We start from the raw sequence: 22,033 nt of genomic DNA, 5'->3' as shown, positions 1-22,033 counted from the left end.
AGGTTGGGCCGGAACCTGGAAAGGAGGGGAGTTATGGGGGGGGAGAGGAAACAAAATGTAATCTGAACAATAAAATTTAATAAAAAAAAAAACAGTTTAGACCCCATCCCTTGGGGGCTTAAGCCTTTAGTCAGATATCCCCCGAGGGCTCCCTGACTGCCAGAAGCATGTCTGACTGCAAGCTTAGGCCTGTTCCCCCGGGAGTAGGCCTAAGTTGACAGGTGGACATCCCCAAGGGGTCCTGGACTGTGAATGGGAGCAGCCGAGCTGAGGGACCCTCCTCTCTGAGTGCAAACATTTTTGTGCACCAGGCCTCTAATTAATAATAATGAAGAATGTCTCCTTCTACTTTTTCTTCGAAAACAAATTTCTGGGGAATGATAAACTATTTACATGCTAACTTCACCAAAAGGCAGAACTTCCACATGGGTCAGCTCTGAGCACAGTTATCCTCATGCCTACTGTATGTACACTGTCCAAGATTAGTGCTCTCACCAGAGCAAAATTCTCTGAAGAGTAACATATTTGGGACCCAAAGGTAGAGATGAAATAACTTTTTTTCCAACCCTTTACTTTCATCTGAAATGGGTCTCATTTAGAGAGCATAAGTATGGGTATCATTCTCATATCAATTCAGCTACCCTGTGTCTTCTGGTTGAATCAGTTAACTCATTTATATTGTAAGTGATTATTTACTATAGGTATATAGTTATTGGCATTTTTAAATTAACACAGTCCTAGCTGGAGACTTTAGCTTCCCATTGACATCAATGGATAGATCTGCCAGAAAAAAAGTCAATACAAAAAATTGGTCTTCATGTCAAGGGGGGGGAGGGGGGGGAAGGAGACATATGTAATACTTTTTGTAATACTTCAAGAAATAAAAATTATTTTTAAAAATTTGGTCTTGCCGAAAACGGTTTGGCTCAGTGGATAGAGCGTCGGCTTGCGGACTGAAAGGTCCCAGGTTCGATTCCGGTCAAGGGCATGTACCTGGGTTGCGGGCACATCCCCAGTAGGAGATGTGCAGGAGGCAGCTGATCGATGTTTCTCTCTCATCGATGTTTCTAACTCTCTATCTCTCTCCCTTCCTCTCTGTAGAAAATCAATAAAATATATAAAAAAAATAAAAATAAAAAATAAAAATAAAAATTTGGTCTTAAATTACTCATTAGACAAGATGGATTTGATAAGTTTACAGCAGAGATTATCAAGCAGAGTGTCACAGTGGCAAACTGGTGTGCTGCGAGAATTTTTAGTACAATAAACACCTGGCTATGTAGTCAATAGCACAAACTACATTACCCATAGATTTTCAAATAAAATGTGACAAAGGCATGCACAGTAATAGCTGTGTGGTGTGCATGAGTCAAAATCAGACATTTTTTTCACAGGGTGGCAAAATACATATTTTGGTGGACCTCTGAATTTCAATAATTACTCCATTTGTGCCAAGAGATTAAAACATGTTGAAATCTCTCATTCAGAGCCTTTCACCCCAAAGCAGAATATGCATTCTGGACAAAATGAAGATAGAAGGCCCTCTTAACCTAGAAACAATGTCTGCTTCATCTATTTTCCTAATGACTATGTGAAATACAAATCGTTTGTATCTTTTCCATCAATACACACCCTCAATATTACTCACTACAGTACCAGAAAATGGAACTCTTGTCTAGGTGACATCAAATTCCTATCAATGATCCGGATCCAATAGTTTGTCCTGAACAAAACCATAAAGCCCCTGGTCCAGATAGAGACCTAGAGACAACATAACACGAGATTCTTATACGTATGAAAGCTCCATGGGAATGTCAGGAAGTAGAGTAGAAGAGTATCCAATATCCAGTTTCTTTAATCATTGTGTGATCCTTTGGGTTGGCCCATGCAAAGCATCTGATATTACCAGCTTGTACTAATTCACAAGACACTGGAGAAGGAATGAATGTGGCGCTTTCATTTCAATCACTGCTATCCTGCCGTCCCGACTTACAATCACGGCTAGGAAATCACTGCGGGAACAACTAACGCTTCTATGAATATAACTGTGGACATGCTGTCAATATACAAAATAACTTCTGATGAAAGGAAATTTTTTCAACCTCAAATCTGCCATGGTGTCTGGATTCTCTTGGAAGAATGACCAATATCCAGCAACATTTAAGTAATTGACAATAAAATCTGTTTAACAAGGGCTGAATCCATCCCAAGAAAGAAATGAGGTAACACTGAGAAATTCTTTTCTTAAAAAAATAAATCTTTATTTTTCAGATCATTACAGTTGTTCCTTTTTTCCCCCCCATAACTCCCCTCTACCCAGTTCCCACTCCACACTCTGCCCTTACCCGCCCCCACTGTCCTCATCCATAGGTATATGATTTTTGTCCACTCTCTTCCCAAGCCCCCCACCCGCTTTCCCCCCGAGAATTGTCAGTCCACTCCCTTTCTATGCCCCTGATTCTATTATATTCACCAGTTTACTATGTTCCTGAGAGTTTTTATCCACTTGATTGTTAGATTCACTTGTTGATAGATATGTAATTATTGTTCATAATTTTTATCTTTACCTTTTTTCTTCTACCTTGTCTTAAAGAATACCTTTCAGTATGTCATATAATACTGGTTTGGTGGTGATGAACTCCTTTAGTTTTTTCTTATCAGTGAAGCTCTTTATCTGACCTTCAATTCTGAATGATAGCTTTGCTGGGTAAAGTAATCTTGGTTGTAGGTTCTTGCTATTCATCACTTTGAATATTTCTTCCACTCCCTTCTGGCCTGCAAAGTTTCTGTTGAGAAATCAGCTGACAGACGTATGGGTGCTCCCTTGTAGGTAACTGAGTTTCTTTCTCTTGCTGCTTTTAAGATTCTCTCTTTGTCTTTTGCTCTTGGCATTTTAATTATGATGTGTCTTGGTGTGGTCCTCTTGGGATTCCTTTTGTTTGGGGTTCTCTGCTCTTCCTGGACTTGGAAGTCTATTTCTTTCACCAGGTAGGGGAAGTTTTCTATCATTATTTCTTCAAATGGGTTTTCAATATCTTGCGCTCTCTCTTCTTCTGGCACCCCTATAATTCGGATATTGGTACGCTTGAAGTTGTCGCAGAGTCTCCTTACACTATCTTGATATTTTTGGATTCTTTTTTCTTTTTCGGTTGGGTTTTTTTGCTTCTTCACATTTCAAATCTTTGACTTGATTCTTGGGATCCTCTTGTCTGCTGTTGGATCTCTGTATATTATTCTTTATTTCAGTCAGTGTATGCTTAATTTCTAGTTGGCCCTTTTTCATATCCTCGGCTTCTCTACAGTATGAACTCTGTTATGCGGACTAAGTTCTGAGGAGCATCTAGACTTTGCCATATTCTCCACATTTATAAAGCTTCTGTCCAGTATGAACTTTCTGATGCGTAGTAAGTTCTGAGGGTATTCTAAAGGCTTTGCCACATTCTCTACATTTATAAGGCTTCTCTCCAGTATGAACTCTTAGATGCCTACTACGGTGTGAGGACGTTGTAAAGGCTTTGCCACATTCTCTGCATTTATAAGGCTTCTCTCCAGTATGAACTCTCTTATGTGCAGAAAGTTCTGAGGACCTTCTAAAGACTTTGCCACATTCTCCACATTTAAAAGGCTTCTCTCCCGTATGAACTCTCTGATGTGTAGTGAGGTGTGAGTACCATCTATAGGCTTTGCCACATTCTCCACACTTATAAGGCTTCTCACCAGTATGAACTCTCTGATGCGTAGTGATGTGTGCGTACGATCTATAGGCTTTGCCACATTCTCCACATTTTTGAGGCTCCTCTCCAGTATGAACTCTCTGATGCCTAGTAAGGTGTGAAGACCTTGTAAAGGCTTTGCCACATTCTCTACATTTATAAGGCTTCTCTCCAGTATGAACTCTCTTATGCAGAGTAAGATCTGAGGACCTTCTAAAGACTTTGCCACATTCTCCACATTTATAGGGCTTCTTCCCAGTATGAACTCTCTGATGCGTAGTAAGCTGTGAGGGCCATCTATAGGCTTTGCCACATTCTCCACATTTAAATGGCTTCTCTCCAGTACGAACTCTCTGATGCATAGTAAGGTGTGAGGATCTTGTAGAGGCTTTGCCCCATTCTCTACATTTATAAGGCTTCTCTCCAGTATGAACTCTCTTATGCAGAGTAAGTTCTGAGGACCATCTAAAGACTTCGTCACATTCTACACATTTATAAGACCTCTCTCCAGTATGAAGTCTCTGATGCCTAGTAAGGTGTGAGGACCATCTATAGGCTCTGCCACATTCTCCACATTTATAAGGCTTCTCTCCATTATGAATTTTCTGATTTAGATACACCTGAAGACCAATTAGATATTTTACCAGAATCTTTACATTTATAAGGTTTTTCTTTATTACGGATTTTTTCCATTTTATTTAAATTGAATATTTGACTAGACACTCTACCACAAGGATTCCAGTTGTCAGCCTCCTCCATGGTACGAATATTCTCTTCTTCAGTGTAATCTGAATACTGCTGAAAAGACTGGACACATTTACTTCCTATGTGTGTCTTCCCCACAATAAGAATAACCTGATGTGTATTGGGATTGGACATTTGGTCAATGACTTTTCCACTTTTATAATGGTCCTCTGCAAGCGCCCTTCTCCACTGATGATTAAGATATGACTCTTGCTTAAAATTTTTCCAATATTCAATCCATTGATAACTGCTCTCTCCATTATCTGTACTCTGGTGACAATGGGAGATAGAAAGGCCTTTAGTGACAGTTATAACTTCATTAAACTTGTACACTTGTTCCATAAGAAACATTATGTGATACTCTTTAAACCAAGAGGGTTGTATAGAAAAACCTTTCCTAATTTATTAAAATTATGCACAAAAAATAAATACAAAACATTGTCGGAGAAGGAAGAATGAATCCCTGTTTAAAACACTGCCAAATTGCCCTAACTGGTTTGTTTCAGTGGATAGAGTGCTGGCTTGCAGACCGAAGGCTCCCGGGTTTGATTCTGGTCAAGGGCATGTACCTTTGTTGTGGGCATGTCCACAGTGGGGAGTGTGCAGGAGGCAACTGATCAGTATTTCTAGCTCTCTATCCTTCTCCCTTCTTCCCTGTAAAAAATCAATAATATATTTAAAAATAAATCTAATCTAATAATAGACAAACATGGTAATTGACCATACCTCTGCTACACTTCCCATTGGCTAATCAGCAGAATATGCAAATTAACCTAACCAAGATGGCAGCCGGCAGCCACGAAGCTGAAGTGAGCAGGAGGCTTGCTTGCTCCAGTAATGGAGGAAGCCAAGGTTCCACACCTGCCGTGGCCCGGCTCTAAGCTCCGAAAGCAACATTTCGATTTTAGAAGCTAAACGAACCCCAGATACCTGCTTTCAGCAGGCCCTGGCCTGAGAGCTGGAGCGGCAACAAAGTTTCAATTATAGAAGGTAAATAAATCCCTGAATAAAAAAGAAAAAGAAAAAAAGGAGAGGCCGAGAACTTCCATCGCCGTCTTGGCCAGCCTGAAAATAGCCCTCAGCCCCTCATCCAGACTGGCCAAACACCCCAGTGAGGATCCCCACCCTAAAGAGGGTGCGGGCAGCCTGAAAATAGCCATCAGTCCTTCATCAAGGCTGGCCAGGCACCCCAGTGGGGACCCCCACTCTGAAGGGGGTGTGACCAGCTAGAAACAGCCATCAGCCCCTCACGCAGACTGGCCAGGCACCCAAGCGGGACCCCCACCCTGTGTGGGACACACTTCAGGGCAAACTAGCCGGCCCTCACCTGTGCACCAGGCCTCCATCCTATATAGTAAAAGGGTAATATGCAAACTGACCCTAACAGCAGAAATACTGGGAATGACTGGTCACTATGACACACACTGACCACCAGGGGGCAGACGCTCAATGCAAGAGCTGCCCTCTGGTGGTCAGTGAGCTCCCACATGGAGGAGCTCCGCACAGTCCCAAGCCAGGCTGATGGCTGCCAGTACAGTGGTGGTGGTGGGAGCCTCTGCTGCCTCCTCAGCAGCGCTAAGGATGTCTGACTGCAGCTTAGACCTGCTCCCCGCTGGCAAGTGAACATCCCCTGAGGGCTGCCGGGCTGCCACAGGGATGTCTGATTGCCACCTTAGGCCCAATCCCCAGAGGAGCAGGCCTAAGCCAGCAGGTGGTCATCCCCAGAGGGGTCCCAGACTGCGAGAGGGTCAAGGCCGGGCTGAGGGGACCCCCCAACCACCCCAGTGCACAAAATTTTGTGCACCGGGCCTCTAGTAAATAAAATAAAAAACTGCCAAATTGCCCAGCAAGCATGGCTCATTGGTTGAGCTTTAATGTATGAGCAAGATGGTCATGGTTCCATTCCAGGTGAGGGCACAAGCCCTGGGTTCGGAATCGGTCCCCTCTTTGAGGAATGCAGGAGGCAGCCAAGAAATGATTATTTCTCATCACTGATGTTTACCTTTCTCTCTTCCTCTATGTTCCTATCAAAAATCAATAAAAATATATTTTCTAATAAAAAAATAATGAAATACCTAGCCTTATTGGCTCAGTGGATAGAGCATTACCCTGAGGACTGCAGGAACCCAGGTTCAATTTCAGTCAAGGGCACATGCTCTGGTTTCCAGTTTAATCCTCATGGGGGGCATGCAGGACTCACCGATCAATGATTGTTTCTTATCAATGATGTTTCTCTTGCTCTCTCCCTCTTACTACTTCTCTGAGTTTAATAAAAATATATTTAAAAGTAATAATAAGCCCTGGCTGGTTTGGTTCAGATGATAAGAGCGTCGGCCTGCGGACTGGGGGATCCCAGGTTCGATTCCGGTCAGGGCATGTACCTTGGTTTGCAGGCACATCCCCAATAGGGAGCATGCAGAAGGCAGCTGATTGATGTTTCTCTCTCATCGATGTTTCTAACTATCTAGCACTCTCCCATCCTCTCTGTGAAAAATATATATATATACACACACACACATACATATATATATATGTGTGTGTGTATGTGTGTGTGTGTGTAAATAAATTATTAAGATTTCCAAGTTGAGGACATTTAAATTTTATAGGTACATTATAAATATCTACATTTTAGACATGATTGCATGAAAGTATAATCCCACCCTATATTTTAAGCAATTCAAAGGATTATTTATACTACAGACTATAATTACTAGTTTTTCCAGATTTCCTTGGTTTAACAGTAAAAAGTTGTTTTCGACTTTCACCTGCAGAAACACACTGATCTGCCAATGTAACTGACTTTAATATGGGAGGTTTCCCAAAAGCATAATACACTTGACCTGTATAGGTAACAACAATTTTGTTATGATAACTATTTCAGATTAGTTCTGTTTATATTAATTCCCTTTACTCTCATCACACTCTTCCAAGGCTTTCATTAAGTGTACATTATCAAAGCGACACCTTTTATATCTTACCAGTATTATTTCAGAGAATAAATCTTGCATTCCAGGCTTTGGAATAAAGGCCTGATCATCTTCTGATGACATACCTGAAAGAAAACAAATTTTTAGGTTTGACAATCAGGTGGTGAGTGCACTTTGAAGTTACCAGAAACTTTAGGCCAATGACAGTTTTGAGTACTCCAAGACCCACTGAAGGATTCAACAAAGCTCAAGATAGGTACAATGAGGAAAACTCACATCAAAGAGGGACAAAGAACTGCCTACATTTGCAAATGATACCTGCTCAAACCTCCTGGCACACAATGGCAATATTATCGAAACACTCTTAATTACCAGTTTCTTCCCTGGAGAGAGAGAGGTATGAGGGAAGTCCATGTTCAATGATCTCTCTCTTTTGAAGCCTCTTAAACAACAAGTTCTGTTGTGTATGACATAGAGTGTGAACAGAATGGCAGTGCACAGTGAGTGCCCTGTAGTGGCTGCTACAAATGAGAAATTGTTCAAGCACCATAAAGACTGCAGTACTGAACATGTAATATGAAGCCTGAAAAGACACCGTGTGACTGAGAAGGAAACAGAGAACATTTCCATCTGGGAAATTAAACAGACAACCAGTGTAGAACCGAAAGAGAATTTCTTCCAGAGGTTATTATTTGTTTCTTCCATAGAAAAGCATGTTCAAAAGCCTGCTACTTTACAACTCAGGAATCTGACCAAAAGATATCAAGCCCTGAAGAAAATCAAAAACAGAAAAAGTGTACCATCAGGAAAACAAAATAAATATATAAAAACTGGAATTATATTAATGAAAATATATTAATTATCTCAAAAAAATGGAAAATAAATATCTTAATGTTGTAAAGACGATATAATATCACAAAAATATTATATAATCAAAATAAAAATACAATGAGAAAGTATTTTACAAACATTATACCAAAAGAGGAAATTGAACTACATAAAACATGAATTAAAAAATAGAGTAGAATCATGAATGAACGATGTGATCAACTCAAAACATCAAAGAATTTGCCTGAGAGTGGTGGCTCAGTGGTAGAGCTTCTACCTATGAACAAGGAGATCACAGTTTGGTCCCACATAAGAGCACAGGCCTGGGTTGAAGAATCGATCCCCCAACGTATAGGAGGCAGGCGATCAATGATTCTCTCTCTTCACTAATGTTTCTATTACTCTCTCCCTTGCCTTTCCTCTCTGATATCAATAAAGATACATTTTTAAAAAAATAGTAAATAATCGAAGAATTGCTATGTAAATCATTAAAATTTTAATTCATTAAGATTTTTACAAGAGAAGCCAACAAATATCTGGAAATGTGAAGAGAATTTAAGGAACTCATAAGACACTAACAAATCAACCACCAAGGCAATCCCATAGAGAGAGAATAGTGAAAAGGAATAGGTAGCTTATATAAAAAATTAGTCGTTTAAGATCCTGAAAATTGGAGAAAGAGACACAAATACAAGCAGCTCACTGTATTCTAAGTGGAATAAATATAACATGAGCACAGATAAAAACAATGAAAATATCACGAGTACCAGAATACTACCTAAAAACATATAAAAAAATAATTCCTCATGGAAAAGACATCTCTAAGATCATTAGGGGGTTTCTAAGCAGAAAACTACTGGGGGGGGAAGGGCATGAGATAAAACATGGAACTGATAAATGAACAAAAACCATCCAACAAGAATATTGACAGAACAGATGAAAAACAATGGGAAGGAAACAACTGTTCCAGTTTCAAAACTTTCTCATAATTAGACCTTCTCATTATTAGACTTGCCCTATAAGAAAACCGTGTGGAGGTAATTTAAAAATTCTACACAACACTAACATATGAACACATAAAGATGCCTTGTATGGGGAAAAATATACAGAACTATAATAATCTGTGGAGTTGTAATAAACATATATCACTTTGATTTCTCCTGTGTAACTTTAGAAAATAAAAGGAATTGGCGGAATTGAGTGGCTTATTAGTTAAGCGTCTATCTATGAACCAGGAGGTCACAGGTTGAGTCCCGGTCAGGGCTCATGCCTGTGTTTCAGCTCATTCCCCAATGTGGGGTGTGCAGGAGGTGGCCAATCAATGATTCTCTCTTATCATGATGTGTCTATCTCTCCCCCCATCTCCTTCACAAAAATAATATTAAAAATGTATTTTTTAAAAGAATAAAATCTTAAATCTCTTCTATAAGGCAAACAACATTAAAGACAATGTGATATCAACTTATGTGGGTACATGGATAGAATTGGCAATCAGCAGAGATTTGTATGCAATTGACAATATGAGTTTAAGGTACACTGTTATAACCTTCAGGTATTTTAAGTAATTCCCATGGTCACAACAAAAAATAGGAAATAAATAAAATGATCTCTACTAATAGATAACAGAATTCTGTATTGCAAATCACAGACTCCACATTTCTAAAAATATATATACATATGAATATAGAGATAAATATATATATATTTATAAATATAAATCTATATATAATTAATTTCTCAAAACATGGTATATAGGATGAATGAAATTAGCTGTGTCCCTGTACAGGAACAGAAATTAATACAGAATAAGAAATTTTCTATGTATTTGCATGATTACCAGCAAAATGGAAAATAAAATATTAACAGTTTACTTCCTAAGAAGGTGCATGACTTCTATGCTGTAAAGCAGCCGTCCTCAAACTACGGCCCGTGGGCCACATGTGGTCCTCCGAAAACATTTATCCGGCCCGCCAGGTGTTTTTGCCGCCGCAGTGTGCATAGGAATTGGTTCATAGTTTTTTTTTTTAAACTATAGTCTGGCCCTCCAACGGTCTGAGGGACAGTGAACTGGCCCCCTGTTTAAAAAGTTTGAGGACCTCTGCTGTAAAGTATAGAATACTACTGGCTGCTCTCTGCAGTGTGCTTGGTGGTGAGAGCATGGGCACCCACCAAACGGTTGCAGGTTCAACTTCAACCCCGTTTTGGATGTGTGAGAAGCAAAACAATGCGTCTCTCTCACCATCGATATTTTATGCTCTATCTCTGTTTCTATCCCTATTGCCCTCTCCCTCTCTTTAAAACTCAGTGTGGGGAAAAAAAGTGTGAGGGTTAACAAAAGAAAACATATACACACACATTGACGGCTATAATTAAAGAACAAATCACTAAGTTGGAAAACACATTCCATGACCCTACTCTGAAAGGCTAACAGTATCAGCTGTCATTAGTACCCAAAGTAACCTAAGCATTTAAAGCAATCCCTATCAAAGTCCCAATGACACTTTTGGTGGAAATAGAAAATCTCTTTCTACAATTAATGTGAATGTCACAGGGCTCAATGTAACCAAGTGAAAAGAGATCTGTGAAAAGAATGTATGAAATTAAAGGCTTCAGGCTTCCTGATTTTTAAACATACTTCAATGCTTCTGTTATCAAAAAAACTGTAATACAGGTCTAGCCAGTTTGGTTCAGGGGATAGAGCACCAGCCTGTGAACTGAAGGTTCCCAGGTTCAATTACGGTCAAGGGCACGTGCCAGGGTTGCCATCTTGATCCCCACTAGGGAACGTGTAGAAGGCAGCCTATCAATGATTCTCATCACTGATATTTCTATCTTTCCCTCTACCTTCCTCTCTGAAATTAATAAAAAAATATATAAACGAAGAAATAAAAAACCTGTAATACAGACATTAAGAGAAATAATGAAGCAAGGTAGAATAAAAGGCCTTCATAGACATGCTCCTGGAAAGGTCTAAAGATCTTCACCCAGGGTGCCTAAACCACAGATAAGAAAAGGATATTCTTTCCTTACCCAGTAGCTCAGTTGTTTAGAGTGTGGTCCTTATACCAAAACATTGCAGTTTTAATCTGTGCTCAGGGCATATTAAAAAGTAACCAATGAATGCATAACTAAGTGGGGAAGTAAATGTATCTCTCTCTCTCTCTGTGTGTCTCTCTCTTCCCCACTCCCCCCGCCCGCTCTCGCCCCATGGCTCTCTTCCTCTAAAACCAATAAAAATAAAGTATACAGTAGTGCTGGGTGTCTTTAAAGAACTCAATAAATGAACTACACATGCAATGACCTTATATTGGAATGCTAACAGTATAAGCTGTCACGAGTACCCAAGGTTCACATAAACTTTCAAAGCAATCACTATCCACGTCTCAATGGCACTTTCCACGAAATTAGCAAACCTCATCCTGAAATTGATATGAAATGACACAGGACACCAGGGAACCAAAACTAACATGAGACACAGTATAACCTTAAAGGCATCATGCTTCCTGATTTAAAAAAAACAAATATTTCCAAACTGGTGCCATCCAAAAGTATCATCTACACATTAAGACACAGGTAAATAGAGGAGCACGGTAGGCCCTGGCCAGTGTGGCTCAGGGTTAGAGCATCATCCTGTGAACTTAAGGGTGGCAGGTTCAATTTCCCTTTAAAGGGCACATACCTCAGTTGCAAATTCCCACCCCATCTGGGTTGAGGCTTGAGTAGAAGGGGGCCAGTTGATGTGTCTCTCTCACATGAATGTTTCCCTCTCTCTCCCCCCTCCTTGCTCCCACCCTTCCACTCTCTCTGAAAAGCAATGGAAAAAATGTCCTCATGTGAGGATTAACAACAACTACAAAAAAGAAGCACTGTAGAACAAAGAGCCTATTTACAACTTCTCACCCATGAGGTAAAATAATCTCCTACAAGGGTGCTTATACCACCAAAGAAGTAAAGCAGATTCTCACACATACGAATAGTGTTGAGATACTTAGATGTCTATGTGTAAAAGAAGGAGTAAAGTTGGACTGTTATTAAACACCATATACAAATATTAAACCAAAGTGGATAAAAGATTGAAACATAAAGCTCATAATAAGTCAATCTATTAAATGACAAGTTACAGAAATGTTTTTGTTTACAAATACATTTTTATTGATTTCAGAGAGGAAGGGAGAGGGAAAGAGAGATAGAAACATTAAGATATTCACTGAATGGCTGCCTCCTGCATGGCCCCTACTGGAGATGGAGCCTGCAACCTGCTCATGTGCCCTTCATCAGATTCCAATCCAGGACTCTTCTGTCCACAGGCTGACACTCTATCCACTGAGGCCATCTGGCTAGGCCATAAAGAAAATTTTTTATGATATTTAATTTTTTATACTAGCACTAAGAGGAAAGGTAAACAAAGCATAATAGTCAAAAGGCATTAAACACCGACAGGAAAATGGCAGAAGTATAGACGGATGTGTTCCGTGCCTTGTCCCGGAGCAGATAAGGGTGAGCAGCTGAAACGGGTATCATACAGCCTGAATAAACAGAAGATATTCAGCTAGGAGACAGTTTGCAGCCGGGAAAGACAGAGGACTCCCAGAGAAAGGGGACGGTTGGAGACTGCGGCTGAAATCTCTCCCAGAGCGCCGGCTCAGCTGCGGAGACCGCGCCATCTTGAGTGGCTGTTATTGGAAGCATATACATCCAAAGACACGGCATCCACAACATCCAGAGATCGGCTACTAACCCGGAAACAACAGATCTCAAGCATCGCGACTATGTGGACTCAGAAGAGTCCTGCTTCTCCTCACAGAAAGTTCAGATTTCGCCTAAAGGTGTGGTTTGCAATTCAGGTTGGAGAGAGGAACGCGCACAGGGGAAATCTGCGCCCCACAAAGTCCGAGGCCGTTGGGGCCAGCATGATCCACGAGTGTGGAAGGGCTCCAACAGGGCGGCTGGCAGAAGGGAACGCTAAAAATAAGCCCATAGCTGGACTGGATGCAAAAACGCAGACTTGGATTTTGTCAGTATGCCGAGTGCTTAGTGCCAGGGGAGAGAGGAAACGCGGAAGAGACTGCACGCACAGAGCTGGAAGGTGGAGGGTTGCGAATTCGTGCAACTTCTCAGGCTCTTGTTTTTTCTCTTCCCCTTAAATATTTGCGTTTGATTATTAAACCAAGTGCATGGGATTGCCCAGTTGGGGTCACTCGCAGAGACTGCAGGGAAAAGTTGTTTTCTTGGAACTTGGGAAACAGAGCGGGGAGTAATGATTAAAGAACAGGCTCTAATGCAGTCGACTCTCCCAAACCAGTCTGAAGTGTGACAGGGAAATAAACCCTAACTGCTGGATAGAGAGGACTAGCCTTGGAGGTCAATCCAGAAACACTGCCACCCAGGGGCTGATCCACGAACTGACTCTTCTGTAAATACAAATAAAGGCAGTCTGGGAAACAAATATGGCCTGCCTTAAAATCAGGACTGTGGTTTACAACATGGAGGAACAGTGTATTGCAGGGAAATTCAACACTCTCCTGAATACCTGGCAGGACTAAGGCTTGCCAAAAAGAAGAGTAGAGGAACTGAAGTACCTTCACTACTACACATTTTTTAAAATTCTTTTTTCACCTTTTAATTAAGAAACTACTTTTTTTTCATTTTTCATCACCTGATTTTACCTTTTTAATTACTACATTTTTATTTTTAACCAGTATTACTACTACTACCATTTTACCATTTTTTAAAGTGTCATTTTGCCGAAGCTGATTTGGCTCAGTGGATAGAGCGTCGGCCTGCGGACACAAGGGTCCCAGGTTCGATTCCGGTCAAGGGCATATACCTGGGTTGCGGGCACATCCCCAGTAGGGGGTGTGCAGGAGGCAGCTGATCGATGTTTCTCTCTCATTGATGTTTCTAACTCTCTATCTCTCCCTTGCTCGCCGGCAGTAGGGGACGCAAAGTCCCGGAGAGGCGAAGAGCCGAGGAGACGCCACTGCTATTTGCTCGGCCCTGGTAACTCCCTGGGATCTCACCCTACTCCATTTACATCCCCATCCAAGCTGTGCTAGAGGCACGAAAGGAACCTCCTGTGCTTTTACAAACTCTCGAATCCACTGAGCTTGTTCGGGGCGGGATTATGAGGCACCAGAACCCTACGGGGAGAGGCAGCACAGCCTTGCAGTGGGTCGGAAAGCGAGGGAGGCTCTGTCGCACAGCTGCTCGCGGGCAGTAGGGGACGCGAAGTCCTGGAGTCGTGGAGAGGCGAGGAGCTACGGAGACGCCACTACTATTTGCTCCGCCCTGTTGACTCCCTCAAACCCCACCCTACTCAATTTACAGCTCCATCCAAGTTGTGCCAATGGCACAATAGGAACCACCTGCGCTTTTGCAGCATAACCCAACAAACTGCAGATTTCAACTCCTTGCACCCATAACGGACACACTCAAGAAGCAGACTCAGGTTCGAAGAAAGCCGGAGCCGGACCCAGCTGGGTCAGCAAAATGGAACTGCTGTGAGGCTGAAACGGTCCCAATGAGACTGAAACGGTCGCAGTGAGGCTGAAACTGCCCCCGTGAGGCTGAGACAGTCCCCGTGAGGCTGAGACGGTCCCCGTGAGGCTGAGACGGTCCCCGTGAGGCTGAGACGGTCCCAGTGAGGCTGAGATGGCCCATGTGAGGACATCTACACAATGGAATACTACGCTTAGGTAAAAAAGAAGGAACTCTTGCCTTTTGCAACAGCATGGATGGAACTGAAGAGCATTATGCTAAGTGAAATAAGCCAGTCAGAGAAAGATAAATACCTCATGATTTCACACATTTGTGGAATATAGAAAACAACATAGACTGATGAACAGGAACAGATCCAAAGACAGGGAAACAGCGATCAGACTATTAATCCCCAGAGCGAAAGTAGGGGAGGGAGAGGGCAAAGGGAAGAAATCAACCAAAGGACTTGTATGCATGCATAGAAGCCAAACCAATGGACATGGACAACAGGGGGATGAGAGCATGAGTGGGGGCGGAGGGGAGGATGGAGGTTAATGTGGGGGATGAGGACACATTAGTAATTCCTTAACTAATAAAGAATTTAAAAAAAAATTATTGGACTTAATAAATGAATTCAGCAATGTAGCAGGATACAAAATTAATGCCAAGAAATCCATGGTGCCGAAACCGGTTTGGCTCAGTGGATAGAGCATCGGCCTGCGGACTGAAAGGTCCCAGGTTCGATTCCGGTCAAGGGCATGTGCCTTGGTTGCGGGCATATCCCAGTGGAGATGTGCAGGAGGCAGCTGATCAATGTTTCTCTCTCATCGATGTTTCTAACTCTCTATCTCTCTCCCTTCCTCTCTGTAAAAAAATCAATATGTTAAAAAAAAAAAAGAAAGAAATCCATGGCATTTCTTTACACCAAGAGTGAACTTACAGAAAGTGAGATTAAAAAAGCAATCCCATTTACCATCGCACCAAAAAAATTAAGATACCTAGGAATAAACTTAACTAAGGAGGTAAAAGACTTATATGTGAAAAACTACAGGACACTGAAAAAAGAGATAGAGGAAGACATAACAGTTGGAAGAACATACCGTGTTCATGGATTGGTAGAATCAACATCATCAAAATGTCCAAACTACCCAAAGCAATCTATAGATTCAATGCAATCCCCATTAAATTACCAATGGCATATTTCACACATCTAGAATGAACGTTCCAAAAATTCATCTGGAATAAAAAAAGACCTCGAGTAGCTGCAGCAACCCTGAGAAAGAATAACAAAGTAGGTGGGGTCTCAATACCAGATATCAAACTGTATATTACAAAGCCACTGTTCTTAAAACAGCTTGGTACTGGCACAAGAACAGACATATAGATCAATGGAATAGAATAAAGAACCCAGAAATCGACCTAAACCACTATGCCTAATTAATATTCGACAAAGGAGGCAAGAGCATACAATGGAGTCAAGACAGTCTCTTCAAGAAATGGTGTTGGAAAATTGGACAGATACATGCAATAAGATGAAACTAGACCACCAACTCATACCATACACAAAAATAAACTCAAAATGGATAAAAGACTTAAAAGTAAGACGGGAAAACCATAAAAATACAAGAGGACAATATGATGGGAAAATGGGCAGAGTACCTGAATAGACATTTCCCAAACAGGATATAAAGATTCCCAATAGACATATTAAATGATGTTCAACTGTTCAACTCATTCATCATCAGAGAAACGTAAATGCATACCACCTGAAATACCACGGAACACGTGACAGGATGCCAATCATCCATAAATCAATAAAAAGTGACAAGTATTACCAATTAAGTGGAGAAATGAGAACACTGATGTACTGTCAGCAACATTATAAACACACTGGTGTAGCCACTAACAAAACACAATGATTTTCCAATACTTAATAAAGATACCAGGAAACCAGTGATTCCATATCCGGCAATTTATACAGAGAACACATATGGTCAGGGCACATATAAAAAAATCAATTAATGCCCAGGTGAAGTTTCTATCTCTCCTAACTCGTCCTTCCTCCCTGAATTCAACAAAATCTTTACAAATCAAAAAATAAAAGAAAATGGAGTGTGAATTTTTATAGAGGCTTTCCCATTTCCAATCCAGACTGTCCTCTGGCCAGAAGACGTGGTAGAATATTACAATATTCTAAAAAATGATTTTCTAAAATATTCTTTTCTGATAGTACCTTAATAAGTGTAGACAACACGTAATGTGTGCAAACACTGAGTTCTTAATTCACATACATCAAAAAGCCTTTCTTTTATATCCCAAGGACCCCCAATTTGTTCTTTTTTAAAAAAATATTTTTTTTTATTGGTTTCAGAGGGCAATGGAGAGGGAGAGAAAGAGAAACATCAATGATGAGAATCATTGATAGGATATCTCCTGCACGACCCCCACTAGGGAGCAAGCCAGCAACCCTGGCATCGGCCCTGACCAGAATCAAACCTAGGACATTTCAGTCTGCAGACCAGTGCTCTATCCACTGAGCCAAAGGAGCTAGGGCTCAATTTGTCCCTTGAGAACAAGAATTTAAAAGACAAAGCAAAAGCCCCTAGAGATGTTAAAATAATAAAGGAAAACCTGTGGGTGGAGTAGGAACTCGGGAAGGAAGTCATCCTCACCCAGGGAGGCCAGGTTGCTGCAGTTCTCCACCATCACATCCAGGTACAATTTCCGCTGAGCTGGGTCCAGGCATTCCCACTCCTCCTGAGAGAAATGTATGGCCACATCCCTGAAGGTCAAAGGTCCCTGAAAGAAAATAAATATTTACCAAGAGGTTACCAGAAGAGTTCATAATATCACGCACAATGAAAACAGTCTTAGGAAAAGAGATTGGGACCTATGGGAGTATCCTGAATTACCCAATAAGATCACTTTACCCCAGTAACTTTCCTTGATATGATTTCAAACACTGACAAATGAGGATGACATATGTCCACAAATCCTAGATATAGATTTACGTTTACAGGAAAAAAAACTTTAAAATTAAGGTAAAGACCTGGCTAGTTTGTCTCAGTGGATAGAGTGTCGGACTAGGCACTTAAGAGTCCTGGGATTGCCCTAGCACCGGTTTGGCTCAGTGGATGGAGCGCCGGCCTGCGGACCAAAGGGTCCTGGGTTCAATCCCAGTCAGGGCACGAGCTTTAGTCGGAGGCAACCAATCTATGTGTTTCTCTCACATCGATGATTCTATCTCTGTTTCCCACTCTCTTCCACTCTCCCTAAAAATCAATGGAAAAATTTCAGATGAGGAAAAATAAAATAAAACAAAATAAAATAAAATAAAATAAAAAATAGTAAAAAAAAAAGTCGCGGGATTAATTCTGGTTGCACGCTCAATCCCCAGTAGGGGGTGAGCAGGAGGCAGCCGATCAATAATTCTCTCTCATCATTGATGTTTCTCTCTCTCTCTCTCTCTTTCCTTTATTCTCAAAAATTAATAAAAATATATTTTAAAATAAATAAATAATAAAATAAAGGTATAGACACAGGCATATAGATTTCTGAATGCTGTGTTTGCATTGCTCAGGGTCAGTGGTGTATGTCATTTTCAGCTGGAAATGTCATGCTCGCTTGGAAGTATAAGGACTTCTTCTCAAGTGTGAAGTAGACCACAAAGAAATGAACTTCTGTAGAGGCACAGATTCTGATCCAGGTTCTGAGATGGGACCTGTGTTTTCCACATGTGTCACAAGATCACTTTTTACCTATGATGCCAATGTTTGTGCATCATGTGCCATACATTTGAATACTCAGAAAAAGAAAACACAAGAAAAAATTCATATGGAACTTTGAACTAAAAAGGTTTGTTAATGGAATTGAGTTCTCATGGAATAGGACACATAGGAACTACAATCCTATTTAGAAACTTACTATGAATAATCTTAGAACAAGATTATTCTGCGTGGTCCAGCTGGTGTTGCTCAGTGGTTGAGCACTGAACCATGCACCAAGAGGTCAATGATTAGATTCCTGGTCGTGGCACATGACCAGGTTATGGGCTCAATCCTCAGTGTGGGGTGTTCAGGAGGCAGCCGATCAATATTGCTCTCTCATCATTGATATTTCTATCTCTCTCTACCTCTACCTTCATTTCTGAAATAGATAAATATGTACTTGAGGAAAAAAAAAGAAAAAATAGCTGAAATAATGTTAACAGTTAAAGCACAGAGACACACATTTTACAACTATGAAATCAAGATGGTTTAGTGATTCTGTAAATCTCATGAATATATTTGTGTATGATCCTCTTTGTGTTTTATAAACAAACTAGTGGCCTGGTGCATGAAATTCGTACACATTAAAAGGAAATTAAAGGTAATATTTTAATATTGCTATTTTCCCTTTCTCTATAACAGAAGTGTCCGGCTGGACACACCTCCATTCGGCAACACCAACACCCAGCCGGCCCCACCAAAGTAAAGCTCTGCCAGGTGGGGGATCCAGCCTCCCATCCCGGTGCTGAGGCAGGGGGTGCAGCCTCAGGGGGGACCCCCAACCTTGCCATGACATCGGGATCCGCCTACACACGCATGCAACCTCCTGGTGATGGATTGTGACAGCATGAAGGCACCACAGCCTGATGGCATGAGGGCGTGAAGACCATTTGACTATTACCTCTTTATTATATAGGATAAGGAGAGAAACATAAGGATACAAAACAAGTTAAACCTAGTTTCCTTTTTGTGGTTGTAAATCCTCACGTGGGGAGATTTTTTTCCATTGAGTTTTTGAGAGTGGAAGGCAGGGAGGTAGAGGGATGAAAAGGACAGAGAGAGACAGAGACAGAGACAGAGAGAGAGAGAGAGAGACAGAGAGAGACAAAGAGAGATAGAGAGAAACATCAATGTGAAAGAGACACAGAGATACATGGATTCGCTGCCTACCACAGATACCCAGGAACTACTTACCCAGGACCAGGACCAAGAATTGAAACCTAATCCACACCAGCCTGGGGGAACTAATTTTTCTTATCAGTACAATTCCTTCAAAATTTTTATGTATCATTAGTGGAGAGCTATTTCGTAGAAATTTAATGAAATTGAATATACATTAATAATATCATTCTTGGAAACTTCCTAGGAAATACAAAAAGTGATCATATAGGGTATGTCCATGATGGGAATATAGAATATAATGAAAATTTAAAGAATCAAACCTGATTAGTTAAAGCTCCCATGCAAAAGCCAATGATCTGTACGAAATAAAAGTAAGTCCTTCATTTTCCAAAGGAAACGCAAACTAAGAGGGACATTTCCAGATGTGAAGTGATGGTCTTTGCACAAATTTCATTAAATCGCTACTATACCTTGTGCCTGAGGAGGTCAGGTCACCACTGCTGTGACATTACACCCAAATATACCTCAATAAAGAAGGAATTATGTGGAAACGATCACAAATAAACATCAATTTTTGCAAGTGTCAATCCACAGGTACTTCTCATGTTCTGTAAGGTAACAGAATATTTACCTGCTAAGTATTTCGTACTAATCTAATGAGCAAGACACTTCTATTTACTATTTACTCTTCTTTCTGAACTTTCTGAGCTATCCTGAGCAGTAAAATGTTCATTTTTTACCCGACCAAGAGCTGATGCGGCAGCCACTCGAATCTAAAATCTACATTTCCCTTCCTCAAGACACAAGAGCCTCTGCCCCCATCCCAATAGGGATGTTAGACATGCCTGCCTTTCCAGGTGGATCTGTCACAAAAGGGATGTTCTGAGTAGTTGAAAGTTGTTGATTAAAGGAGGGAATGCTTCCTGACCTTGGGGAGGCTGCATAAAATGAAGGCAGAGAAGGCTCTGAGAAAAAGGAGAAATACAGCCTGGCCAGTGAGGCTCAGAGATAGAGTGTTGACCTCTGAACCAGGAGGGCAGTTTTCCATTCCTGGTCAGGGCACACTCCAGGTTTCAAACTGGATACCCAGTGGGGGGAATGCAGTAGGCAGTTGATCAATGATTGTCTCTGTTCATTGATGTTTCTCTCTCTCTTCCTATTCCTTACATTCTGAAATCAATAAAAACATACATTAAAAAAGAGAGGGAAATAATAGAAACTGCTGACACTGACTATGATAAGAAAAAAGGAAAAAGGCATTGAATGGTTTGGCTCAGTGGACAGAGTGTCGGCCTGCGGACAGAAGGATCCCGGGTTTGATTCTGGTCAGGGACATATACCTTGGTTGTGGGCACATCCCCAGTAGGAGGTGTGCAGGAGGCAGCTGATAGATGTTTCTCTCTCATCGATGTTTCAAACTCTCTATCCCTCTCCCTTCCTCTCTGAAAAAAAATCAATAAAATATATTTGAAAAATAAATAAAAAATAAATAAAAAAGGAAACAAATAAGGAAAGGAAAAAAACCTGGAAAGGCAAGAACATCAAAAGTAGAGAAATATGGAAGAGAGGAAGGAGCCCCAGAGAGATGAAGGGGAGTGAGAGGGAGAGGGGTCCTGGTGGACAGAAGTGGAGGCAAAAAAGGGGAGTCACTTCAGGCAGAGACTGGTTCAGGGTGAAGAATTGAGGGAGGGAGTGCAGGGACAGAATGTGGGGTTTAGCGAGCAGAGGGAGAAGCAGCACTGAGTCAGCCAGCTGTGGGAAGCAGGACAGACTGTAACAGGCAGCAGAGGGGACACAGGCATGGGGAGGGAAAGATAAATATATACACAGATGTTCTAACAAAAGCAAACAGCCTCTTACCAAGGACACATCTTTTACCTGAGAAGCAGCCATTTGGTCGTGGTCCTGATCGGGGTCTGGGATGTTTCCTCAGGTAACACTATGTTGAGGAGTCACATTCACAGTCAGAAGGACCTGAAAATGAGGAAACCTTCTGTCCTTGGTCACAGGAGAGAGTGAGGAACAATGAGCTCCTAGATGCAGACCACACTGTAAAATTTTGAATGTGTGTCTTCATGTGTCTCTCCTCCCAAAGACTTCCACAACCTCCTACAGAAATGAGAATGTGAGCTGCTGTCCTGATGCCCGAAACAGAGGACCCCCTTACCTCCCTTGAACAAAGCTTGCTCCCCACTCACACAAAGGCATCCTGTAACCCTCATGCTAATCCCCATTCTCACCTGGAGGCCCTCAGTCACCAATGACGCCCCACCCAGAGCAGCTGTCCAACTCCATGGGGGAAAGCCCACCTGAAAGCATTTCTAAAAGCTCCTCAGGGGATCTGGGAAAACCCAGAGAATTTATCTCAGGATGCTTTTAAATAATAATAAATTAGGTGTCAGACATAGAAAAAGTAAATCCATGGAAGCAGCACACACAGACAGAGACACAAAAC

General features: G+C 41.3%; 1 protein-coding gene across 1 annotated transcript in view; it reads right to left on the bottom strand.

The window, feature by feature from the left end:
• Window positions 1-3,201: 3,201 nt before the first annotated feature.
• LOC102423127 (zinc finger protein 888-like) overlaps window positions 3,202-22,033 on the bottom strand; it is a 52,680-nt gene continuing 33,848 nt past the window's right edge. Inside the window, 3 exon segments of the mRNA XM_023764972.1 lie at window positions 3,202-4,325; window positions 4,327-4,727; window positions 7,436-7,509. Coding sequence (XP_023620740.1) covers window positions 3,341-4,325; window positions 4,327-4,727; window positions 7,436-7,509 — 1,460 coding nt within the window. The 3' untranslated portion in view covers window positions 3,202-3,340.

The sequence above is a fragment of the Myotis lucifugus genome, unplaced genomic scaffold (genome assembly GCF_000147115.1).
Source record: "Myotis lucifugus unplaced genomic scaffold, Myoluc2.0 scaffold_365, whole genome shotgun sequence".
NCBI classification, from domain to species: Eukaryota; Metazoa; Chordata; class Mammalia; order Chiroptera; family Vespertilionidae; genus Myotis; species Myotis lucifugus.
This window is presented reverse-complemented; position numbering and strand designations above follow the sequence as displayed.